At 38.0% G+C, this 11994-nt stretch overlaps 1 protein-coding gene across 1 annotated transcript; it reads right to left on the bottom strand.

The window, feature by feature from the left end:
* Positions 1 to 310: 310 nt before the first annotated feature.
* Positions 311 to 11829, bottom strand: CFAP96 (cilia and flagella associated protein 96). The gene is made up of 8 exons (XM_075420145.1): positions 11630 to 11829; positions 10137 to 10323; positions 8887 to 9106; positions 5985 to 6122; positions 5821 to 5896; positions 4439 to 4618; positions 2233 to 2405; positions 311 to 432 (listed from the first exon to the last, which is right to left on the bottom strand). Exons 2-8 carry the CDS (start codon positions 10231 to 10233, stop codon positions 384 to 386), a joined length of 933 nt encoding a protein of 310 aa, XP_075276260.1. The 5' UTR covers positions 10234 to 10323; positions 11630 to 11829; the 3' UTR covers positions 311 to 383.
* Positions 11830 to 11994: the final 165 nt, after the last annotated feature.

Below are 11994 nucleotides of genomic sequence, written 5' to 3'. Positions count from 1 at the left end.
TTAGTTTCACTGTGGGCCACATGTGACTAACTTGGTTAATACATACACTGATACTCACTTTAAAATACATGTACTTTCTTCCACTGCAATATATAGTCAATCTGCGACCCAAATTACTCATTACAATAAAATAAAAGTGCATTTCAAAAGTCCAGTTAAGCATTAAGATGAAAATTTATATAAAAATACAACCTTGGACTTAATAAATAAATTACCTTAAATTATTTATTATAGCTTTACATTTAGAAACAAAAGATTGCATTCTCAATAATTAAAGAGATTGGATTACGCTATGAACTTGAATTCCACTTTTCACATTTTTATTTGCTTTGGTAACAGTTTACAGAGTCTGAAAACTGGACCCTTCTTTTCCCCTTTTGTGCCTAATAAGATGTCAGCTGTGCAGTCTTGTAGTTCTTTATATTTAACGATCTGAAATGTAAATGAAGAGAGACTTACTAGATTTTTGTAGAATATCACTGTACAAATTACAAGAACTTTTGTAAAAATGTAAAACTGTGGTACACCCAGTCCTGTAATTAGATTTCATGACTTGAATCTTCCTGAAGTCAAATTTATGTCAATGCAGCTCTGCATGAGAGCAGGAATCTACACTAGCAAATCCAATTACAGGATTACGGTCCAAATATCAGAAGATACGCTTTCCATTGCAAAGTACATAAAGAACTGTAGTTCAGTGGGGAAGCAGATTATTTGAAAAATGTCATACTACATTTCTTAAAATCTGTGAGCTATGAGCTTCACACTTATAGTAAATTCAGTTCATAATTCTCCTTCTGTTAAACCCAGGAATAATGAACCAAAAATAATTACAGTCTTTAAAATTCTTAGGAGGAAAACAGTAGTGGAGAATTTGAAGTACTATTTTTAATTTCTCTCTGTGAAATTTCTGTTGTTCCTTACAAACATTTTTAATGAGTCCATCATAACTGTATCTGTGAGCACATTGTGATACTTCACAATCAGTGCCCCCCTTTCAGTTTTGAAACCTACTTCACACACAGTTAGGGGTTTTTTCCAATAAAAGCATTTCATTTGCGAACATTAATTTTTATTCTGTTGACAAAACAATAATACAAACAATTACACCGATAAGAAGGCTACTCAGATCAACATACCATTCTTTTTACCTTTTACTAGGTTACAAACTCCAGTGCATACACAGAAGCTTCTACTTTCTTACATCAGTGTTGGTAGTTACCCTGCTTATTTTTCTTTCTTACTTTCCATTAGTAACGAAAAGCAATGTGGAGTAACATGTAGCTTCTGTTTCTGCCTTGTCAGTGTAAATACAAACTGTAAACTACCCCTGCAGCTTAAAAAGTGATTATGCAAATGCTGATACATGGTGAAATGAAGTAAATAGAACAGCGATGGGTGAATAAGGAAGACGTATTTCTTAGACTTCACATATGATATGTAAAAGACAAATCAAAAATGTGAAGCAGATTCCTCTAAGAGTTTTTCAAATTTTAATCAAGTATTTCTAAAATATTTCATGTTACTCATGGAGTATGCAAAATAATAGCCTCAACTATTCTACATGCAATCTTAGAAGTCTGCATTTGAAACTGATTTCTCTAAATAACTCTAAAGAACACAGTTTTTCTGCTTGAATTATGAGCCAAAACCAGAAAATAAATTTGTTTAAAGACAAGGGTTATAGCTCAGGGAGACAAAAAAGTAAAGAATTATGTGCTTATCTACCTATATACATACACTGTGTACTATAATTCTCTTCTAACTCTGCACAATGACATGTTTGTAGTTAGGAATCCAACTTGAGTGCCATCGTTCCAAAAGCTTCACAGGCTTAGACTACCTAATATTATGTTTGCCAGCAGAGGGAGCCAATTTTATTCTATAAACACAAGGGAAAACAAAACCAGATTTTGTTTTTAACAGGAACATTCCTGGCCTTTTTACATTTATCAAGTCAGAAAAGAATAAAACATAATAATTTTTCAGTGATATCTGTATAGCATGATTTTGAAGGTCACTATGATACTTATAGCCTTATAAAGTAACCTGAATTTACTTAAGAGAGTAGGAACAAATTTCGAAAGCCAAGGTCCTTATACATTTCTTATCCTTTTGTTATTAATTCGTTCCTTCATTGATTCAGTTATTTTAGACAGTAGTAAACAGCTGTGCTAATGACTTTTGGTAGACAGCATACATGAAACATGAACTCAAATTAAAGGAGCTTACCTTGTAACATTTAAAGTTATTATGCTTGTAACAGGCCTGCTCTTTGGTCCAGGAGAAGGATGAAAAATCTGTCGTTCTTTATTAGTTGGGACAGCCTCAGATTTTTTAATTACATACGGGTCAGCGGAATGGCTTGGGTAAGGATCAAATGTACCTCCTTTCATGCCCCCTGACTGAAAAAAAGAAGAACTTTTACAAGTGCCAATCTACAATATAATTGAGTTAATTAAAATATTTTTCATGCAAAAGCAAGTAAGAATATTGAATAGCAGACTGAATACTGAATAGCAGACACATTATATAAAAAAGCAAAACCAAAATATTCCTTTAATTTGCAATGGAAACTTTGAAGAAAATTTTAGTCATTATTTTGATGAATTGTTAGTTTTACATGTTCTTTTGTAAGTCTGGATTTTGAGGAAATGATCTTAAAAATGTGACAGAAACAGTAAAAACATAACTCACTAAAATGAGCTATGTTATGCCAAAAAAAGGGAATTCCTATGTCACTACTAGTTTACTAGTACACCTCCATGCCCAGTACTGGTGTAGGGACTGCTACGTGCAGCAGGGCTTGGGCATTATTATCAATATGCTTTCTGACCTATAGGACTGAGTACAGCGTTGGCTTTTCCGGAAACATCATGTCCACTAATACTACAAGAGCAGCAAATTTTAGTTAAAAAACACACAGAGATCTGATTAATTCTTTGCAATCCCCTAGTACAGCTAAACCCCACAGTCTGCTGAGGCTGCATTCCTGAAAAGTGCAGCAGTAAGTGATTCAATCAACAATAAAGCAGTTTTTCCCGTAAGAATTTATAGAGCAGAGAGGGAAAGTGTGCAGTAGCTTGGGAAGTACACATAATTTAAATATACAGGGAAAGCATATATGGAGTGAAGGATGGGAAGCCTGGAGCAGGATCACCAGCACTGTCAGCCAGACGAGGTGCTGACTTTCTAGCAGGTAACTTTTCTAAACAGAGTTATATTCTGAAAGATCTTTGCTGCCTCATCTCTGAGGCCAGACATCCAACACAATTATTTGTCCGTAGGCATTTTTGCTGTCTCTTTCTGAGCAGTTAGATTTTCCTTGCTACCATCATTTTCCTCAGATTAATCAATGTCAGTCAAATAAGTCAAGGATGAAGGACATAATAATAGGAAAATAGTAGTTAGCACAGGACAATATTAAATGACTGACACTGGAAGTCCAAAATGAAGAGCTGAAAAATGAAAGAGTAAGGGGTGTTACTGTACATGGGTATCTGGAGTCATTTGACAGAGAGATATTTATGCATCTTAAACCCATTTCAAAGTGAAATTAAGGTTTAACCTAAGATGAATGCCATAAATTCAGTATCTCATATCAAAAAAATATATCAGGATGGAACGCTTTATGGAATGGAAAAATGTCCATTTAGATTTTAAGAAATAATGACACTAAGCAACTGGAACTAATGAACTGTGTTCCTAGATATCCTTCATATTAACTCCAGGCTTTATTTCTTATGTTCTCTAAGCCCTTCCACGTGTATTTATTCCCATCCTTTTCCTCCTTTTCTCCTAACTACTGAAGAGTTGGCAAATTCTAAAGCCCATCCCAAATTTCTGTCTGCTGATGGAAAAGCCATAGATTACTCCGGGGTTTATTCTGCAGCCTTTCCCTGAGCAGAGGGACTAACCTGAGCTTTTCTGCTTCTCCCAGCTATCCATTCCTGTGACATTTCTAGGAATTATCTTTTCAATGTTTGTCTATATAGGCTAATTAGTGGGTTCAAAAACGGTATGAGTGACTGACAGGGTCCAAAATAGGAGAGCATTTCATTTCACTACAGCAATCTAGTCTTACTGTCGTTTATTGCGTAACTTTCTGCTTTATATCTTTTTGTGGTGCGTGCAGTCAATTAACTGCACATTAACAGCACTTTGGAGATTTTAAAGTGAAACGCTTTTTAGGTTACTTGAAACTGGTTAGCAGTTGTTGTTGGGTCAAACAAGATTCCATTGCTTTGTAAATTGAAAACAAAGTGAATCATTCTATGATTCCATGATTCTAAATGGAATAATATCTTTTGTAAGAAAAATAAGAAATTAATAGCAAAACCAAACATTTATTTCTATCTTATGTACTGTAAGAAAAGCTTTTAACAGGAAATATCTGAATATTTATCTTTTGTCTCCAGTAGCTATAAGACAAACGAACCTTTTTAGCAGGAGAACTTGGTTTGAAAGGTGGTGCAACTCGTTTCACTGGAGGTGGTTTCTTCACCGGTGGCAAAGGTTTGTCATTGAAATAGGGATTCATGTCAAAATACTCCTGGGGATGTAGATTTAACCTGAAAGGCCCTCCTTTAACCAGCTGTTTATGCTTCTCTTGCTCTTTCTGTAAAACAAATACATTGAAAGAAACAGTCTTGAGGACTTTTACTGTATGTTATTCTAAGAGAAAAATGTTGACATTGACTTTGCTCTTGTTCGATGATCGAGGTATTTTATATACCCACCATGTGTAATGGAACATAGCTTCACTGACCAGGAAGCACAGCAATCAGTATGAGAGTACAGTAGGAAAATGTCAGGAAAAGCGCTGTGCATTTAAGATGTGGCTAACAGTATTGTATACCTGTATCTTGGGCTTACATGCATACATACAGGCTTGAAAATTCTGCCTGCATGCATCCCAGCTGCTCACACTTGGGAACCCTGGCCACTACGTTTCCCAGATTCTGAGCACTTTACTAAGCTGAGCTTATCTAGGAATTGGTTCTTTGGAACAAAGAACACAATCAACATGGGAGATGTTGACTATTCTTCCCAGACTCCATCTTAAAATAAAATAGTTTAAAACATTACAAGCAATTAAAAGACAAGCATAAAAGGTACCATCAGTAATACAGTATCGCCTGGTAATTCATGCTAAAGTCTCAGAGCAAATTCCTCTTTTCTATCCAGTGGAAACAATCCCGCCTCCCTCTTTTCTCTGTTCTTCTCATTTTCTGCCCTGGATGCCTAGTTTTGATTCTGAATTTGTCTCAACTGCAGGTAGCTGAATTGTTTCTTCTAATCTTGCTCTTACCCCAGACCAAAAATGCCCTCCTGTTGCCATTTTTCACTACATATGACGAAAATACACAGGATAACTAAAATCAGTGTAAGCAAATGTACAAGGTTTCTTAGATTTATGAATAGATATGAAAAAAGGAACAGGTTTTTTTTACACAGCGTCTAGGATAATGAGGTCGCACTCTTCTGACAACAACACAGAAGTATTATTATTCCCACTATTGACATTGATTGGTCATTATTGCATTGTAGCTTAAGATCTCCAACTAAAAAATTAAGGTCAAATCCTGAACAGTAGAACTTGTATGGGATACTGCCAGATATCTCAAAGAAAAAATAATAAATGAACAATACCTAAATCTTTTTTACACAAGATGGTCATTAATTTGCTTTCCTTCCTCCACTTTCTAAATAGACATTAGTGATTTCAAGCTAAAGGAAACACCACGGGGAACAAAACATTCATGTAAATTGTAATAAATAATCATAACACTAATACATAATAAAGACAAATATTTTTACCTTTGCATTTATTCTTTCTACTTCATACCCATCAGCTTCATGCGGATATTGTTCACCTATGGTAACGTTTGCATAACTGTAAAACCAAAATGAATTACTTAAGTGTTCAAACCTCAAGAAACATTTAATAAAATACTCTGCAAGAAGCAATATTGTGAAGTTACCCATATCCAGTTCCTTTCTTTCCAGGATTAGTATAAAAATTCTTTCCAGGAGGAATGTATCTTCCTTTGGCTTTCAGTTGTGGACTGAAGTATGCATACGAACCTCCTATGGTTCCATAATAGCTGCCAAGTCCACACCTAAAAATAGCAAATGAACACACTAATTAATGTTTTGCAAGTATTTCAGGCTTTCCATATCTAGTGTGCTAAAATGACAGTAAGTGGAAAACCCAAACAATACATGTATCTCAAAAGCTAAATACGAAACCAGATCAGATCTCCTGTCCATGGATCTATTACTACAGCGATTCCGTGTTATGTACAGAAAAGAAACAAGACGGCAGCAGAGATGAAGTTTTAAGGTATCTTCATAATATAATTAGCAGAGGTTGTTTTAATTTTGCACCAAAAAGGTGAAGTAACACTGTTAGAGGCAGATTCACAAACAGAGACCCAGAGGAACAGGTTAAACAGACATGATGCTTGATGATGAGAAGACAGGCTTTCCCACAAGTTTACAGAGACCAGTAAGTCAGTGCTGGTATGATCATGGCGTGGCAGGCAACGTGGGGTGCCTGTCTGAAAGGGTTTTTTTGTGGGAGATGTTAGAACTAGTTAACTTTCTGTCTTGTCACAGAAAGAAAGTAAAAGCTCATTTAGGAGAAATACCTCTGCCTACAAACGTTCAGGAATTCACAAAGACTGCTTGTTAAAGACCAGCTTGAAAATCAGTATTTGCTGACAAGTGTATGACATGGTCTCAAAGTACATGATCGTACAGCCATTAGAGGAGAAAAGGACCGAGACAAACTAATGAAATAGCTGAATGGCAATTTGGTCCACTCAGCTACAGCGGTCCAGCAAAACCCCAGCCAACCAGCCCTCCTTCCCCACGCCCCAAAAACCCAAAACAGAACAGAAAAAAATAAACAGCAGCTACTGTATGAGATCTGTCAACTACTCCAGATAGCTGAGATCATCTGCTTTGCCTGTACTGTCTGCAGTTGTTGTGGGGAGAGCGTAAAGTGTCTCAATGAGTTCCTACTTAAAAGGGCCATTAATGAATACTGACAGGATTAGGATGCCAAGATAACATCTGTCATCTTTGCACAGAACGCTAACCTGCCCTTCCTTTAATTAGGGACTTCATACACCCATATATAGAAAAAAACAGGTAAACTGACAGTGCACAGACAACCTTCATCGTGGAGTTTCCTGGCTCTTAACTGCTTTATCTCGTATTTTTTAAACGTCACTTCTGTGTGTAGGCTTTTTATATGCCAGTAACAAAGTAAAAGAGAACAGACATATGAAGAAAGGCCCAGGTTTCAGTCACATCTTCAGAATATGGTATCTTTGCAACCTTTCCATTTGCAGCCAACAACAAATGTGCCTCCAATGTAAAGCAAAGATTCCCAAGAGCTGTTCATCATTCAGGCAGCCAAGAACAACTCAATGAACAGCAACAGAGCTCTGCGCTAGTTCCTTGGTTACAACGGGAGCCAGTTTTGGATCTAAGAAATGAGTAATTTCTCTCCATAGCTGCTTCAGAATTCCATTAAAAGACAACCTAACCACTTTCCCAGCCTCTGCTTTGTACTACTTTGCCAGTACAGATTTAGGGGAGGATAGAGACAATAAAGAACCTGTCCTAAAGTACCTCTCTAGAATAATTCAAAAGTCTTCCAACAAGAATAAGAGCAGGAGCTGCTGCACCCACAGCCAACAAGTGCATTTGTGGAGGCAGCACATGGAAGAGAGGTCTTCATTGTAAGCAAGACTTCCACTGTTGAATTCAGAACCCAGAACATAAGTGAACCAGACTCTTACTGACACAGATTTGAAATCAGTGCCTAGGTGTTTCTAACAGTTAAACCCTGATAAATAATTTGGTTGCTATAAAGTTGTAGTTGAAAGAAGGTTTTGAACACAGGGCTCACACATTGTCTGTCCCATCAGATATAGCACACGTATATCCAACAGAAAGCCTACACACCATGTCTTACTTTCCTATTAAAAGCTAAGATGTTCCTGTAACAGGCAACAGCACATAGCTAATCCTTGCATCCTAAAATATATGTATATAACATACACAAGAGGTTGCTCTCCAAACTTTCCAAAAACAAAGCTGCAGGAAGATATGACCAAATAGAACCATGAGACTGTAAGAACTAGGCCCTGTACACAGACTGAATCGTCCTGTCTCTTATTGCTGCAACAAGAACAAAACAAATTCTATAGTTGTAAATGACCAATCAGGCTCTATCTGTTTTTCACAAGTGAATACTAATAGTAATGCAATTAATGTTGTGCAAATAGCAGAGATGCATTTATTTTAATATTCTGCATATATTCCTCAACTCTGTAACATCTTCTGATTATCCTATAGGATAACTGGTATTTTGTCTAGCAAAAAAAAGAATGGATAAGGATTCTCTGAGAGGAAAAAGCTGCACCTGGATAATGGCCCTACTATTGATGCAATATCTATGCCATCTCTATTTTGGGAGGCTTAGAAATGTGAGGGAGAAGATATTGTATTTGTCAAGTTCCAACAGGTTTCCTCCTAAATTAAAATGAAATATTCATTTGTTAATTATCCACACCCTTTTCCTATAGCCGTCTTCACTTTCATTGAAAATACAAAGCTAAAGGGTAAGAAAACTGTTTACAGTAAAAAAACAGAAGTTAAGAGCAAGCATCAGGACCTGATTTCTAGCTGTGTTCAGCCTTCCCTGCGTTGCTGCTCAAAATTCTTTGCTTAGTACTGACTAACACTACACTGTATAAAACAACAATATTGTACTCTTATTACAGGTTTTAAAAGAAATAATCTGTGAAAGTCTTCTTTAGCATATAGAATAGAAAAAAGGTCAATTTAAAACATTTTCACAACACTTACTGCAGTTTGTCTCCATTAGTGGGAAGGAAAGCTTTGCCCAAATTTTTCTTTGATTCTGCCAATCTATAGCGTCTCCTTAGCTGAACAGGGTCTGAGTAGGCTTCACCATCGAAAATCCTCACAAACTGAGGCTCAAAATAACCTGCCTGCAGAGCTGACATTGTTTTGGTCCCCTCAGGTAACATCTGTCTGTTCTTGCTCGCAGCTTCGTTAAAAGGGCCTTTAAAAAAGCAAGCACTGTAAATAACTGTTCGATGTTAGTGCTTCTCTTAGCCTACGTTAAAAAACTAAGGTCTGGATCTGGGTGACTCAAAGAATGCAGTACAGAGCATTTAACTTGTAAATCACGCATGTAAATGATTGTGTCTGAAAGACAATGCTATTAGAAGGTATCCAAAGCATCTAGTTTTATTTTTCTAATCCCTGCACTTCCTTTACAGGCAATGGAGAGACTACAATCCGAGTTAGAGCTGACGCCTATTCATATACTACGAGTAACACATATTACAGCGGAGCATCTCTCTCTCTCATTGATTACAGACCAGGTAGAATGGCTTAAGTGCCTCCAGTTGGGTTTTGAATCCCCAGCAGCTCAGTGCGGTAGAAATGTGTCAGAAAAAAAATTGCAACACTAATTTAAAAATAATGACAATATTGTATTGAGAAGCCAGGATTATTCTGCATTATCACTTCAAAGCAACTACGGAGGGTTAGCCTCTGTAACCTTACTAATTACAAAAATTACCTTTCTCAATGAGTATTCCTATTAAACAACGAGAAAAGGAAAATATTCTTTAAAAAAACTGGACAGGAATCTCACACATGTGAGTCAGATCAGAAGAGAAAAAAAATTGCAACACTAATTTAAAAACAATGACAGTGTAACTGTCAGTTACAAAAAACCTGCTGAAAGAGCACACAAAAAACTACTGTTTTTTGCAAAAGCAGGAGACTACTGGTAACTTGGAAATAATTAATATTAAAAAGAATTGTATGCACTAAAAGGTTTTATCCATCTATTATGCATACATATTTTTCAGTTTTGCTCCATTTTTCCTTTCTTCGATATATACATTGCAACATATCAAGCCTTTCTCTTAATAATACAGACCTGAGCAAAGGCCATGCATGAAAAAGCAGTTCCTTCTAATAGGAAAAAAATATATATTAGAAAATAGTGATTCTGAAAGTAGCTGGGTACTAGAGGTGGTCCCTATCACTAAACAGTGATTAAAATTAAATATACTTACGTACATAATGTGATACATATTTATCTCCAATGGTAATATAACCCATTTCACTGAAGAGGCCAATCCTCTCCATATCGCTTTTCCCTTCCACAGGCATGGTGGGATCTGTGTGACAGAGCACTGCACTAGAAGCGTTGACGTATTCCGGTTTATGTGTTCTACCTCAGATTCTATAAGCAGTCCACAACTGTAAACAAAAAGTTTATGTAAGTAAAATGCAAGAAGTTTTGGTGAAAAATGTTAGCAATAAATGGAATCCAAAGGAAGTAATCTACAATATGACTGGCAGCTTTAGTGCTTATAGGACATGTAGACTATGTGGGATTTAGACCCCGTTATATCACCTCTGTTAAATTTCAAACATATAAGCGGAGAGAGAAAACCAAATGCATTTGTAGTACAATTGGTGCAAGTCTTACTGAATTTATGTGGTTTGGGTCAAAATTTTTAACAGGTATCTCTGAGTGCTAAGATGAGAGGTTTCGGCGGTGTTATCAGCTAGTAATAAAACATTCCGAGCAGCCTCCTCCTTCATTTTGTGGGTTATCTCCGGCAATGGTTTTCAGTCACTTCCTAATAATGGTAGAGAAGGTCAGCATATGGACAAATCTGGGGTAAAACACAAAAGTGGAGTTTTGGAAGCCCTCTAACTAATCCAAGACTCGGTCATGGTAAATATCTCCAGCTTCTTCTTGGTTTTAATGCAAATGATGTCCAGTAAACGTTAGTTTTTCCTCATCATCGCCCTCATTGGAGCCTGACAGAACTAAGGAAAATGCGCAGTCAACAAGCGTAAGGGAGTCAAGGGCTTGAACAGATTGCCGGCTCAGCACTAGGATTACCAGGGATCTGATTCCCCAAGTGACAACTTGTAGAGATGGGAACCGAAATCAGCGAGAGGAAGAACTGCCTTGATGAGGAGGTAACAATATATGGCAAGCTCACCAGGAATGGAAATGAAGGTAGAAGAAATCGGTTAATCTGGTAGGAGAGCTACTTGAAAGTCACGAAATACAAGAACTATCCAAAAAAACAAGGATATGCAAACAAATACCTGAAGTAACTGCATCCCTACAGCTCGAAAGAGAGCAGGGAAGTCAAGACAGCGAGGTGGAAGACAGACTAAAGACAACGCCGATCAGTCCCGTGTTGGTATTAACTACGGGGGCAAACGCAAGATGGAAAATAGGAACAGAAATACCCCAGGCAGCAGAGAACTGGGAGAGATCCTGTCACGCCTTAGCTGCGTGTGGCAGGGCGGCGCAGAGCGGGAAGCAGCAGCGGCACAGCAGTGGAAATATGTATAATAATATGGATTTTATATATTTTATTATAAAAAATAATCTGCTGGAACGCTATGCAAGGTCGAGCCACGTTTTGCTCATGCTCAGCCCACAGAAGTTTTAAAAAGTTTGAAGTAATTCTTTCTTTTTTGAAGCTCCTTGGCATTACTGACGGGGAGGATAGGAGTAATTTACCGAAAATGAACAGACCTGGAATTAAATTCTACAGAGGCAAAGGTCGCCGGTGCAGGGATGAACGGGAGTGACCTGGCGCCCTCGGCAGCCCGACACGACTCAGGAGACCCAGCGGCAGCACCTCAGGGGCACGGGCGGCCGGGCGAGTAGCGAGGGAACCGAGCAGAGCCCACTTGCCGGAGCCGGTACATCCCTCGATGCGACCGGCGCTGCCAGGGCCGAGGGCCGAGCGGCTGGGCCCGGGGCCACCCGCCCGCCCACTGTTGATGCCGGTTGCCCTGGAGCCGGGAAAGCCCAATAGGCAGAGGAGGCAAGTCCGCCTTCCCCCCCCCCGTGGCTCCCTGCATTGGTACGGCCCGAGGCGGCCGCGGCTGCGCAGC

This window comes from Opisthocomus hoazin, chromosome 5, assembly GCF_030867145.1.
Source record: "Opisthocomus hoazin isolate bOpiHoa1 chromosome 5, bOpiHoa1.hap1, whole genome shotgun sequence".
In the NCBI taxonomy this organism is placed as follows: Eukaryota; Metazoa; Chordata; class Aves; order Opisthocomiformes; family Opisthocomidae; genus Opisthocomus; species Opisthocomus hoazin.
This window is presented reverse-complemented; position numbering and strand designations above follow the sequence as displayed.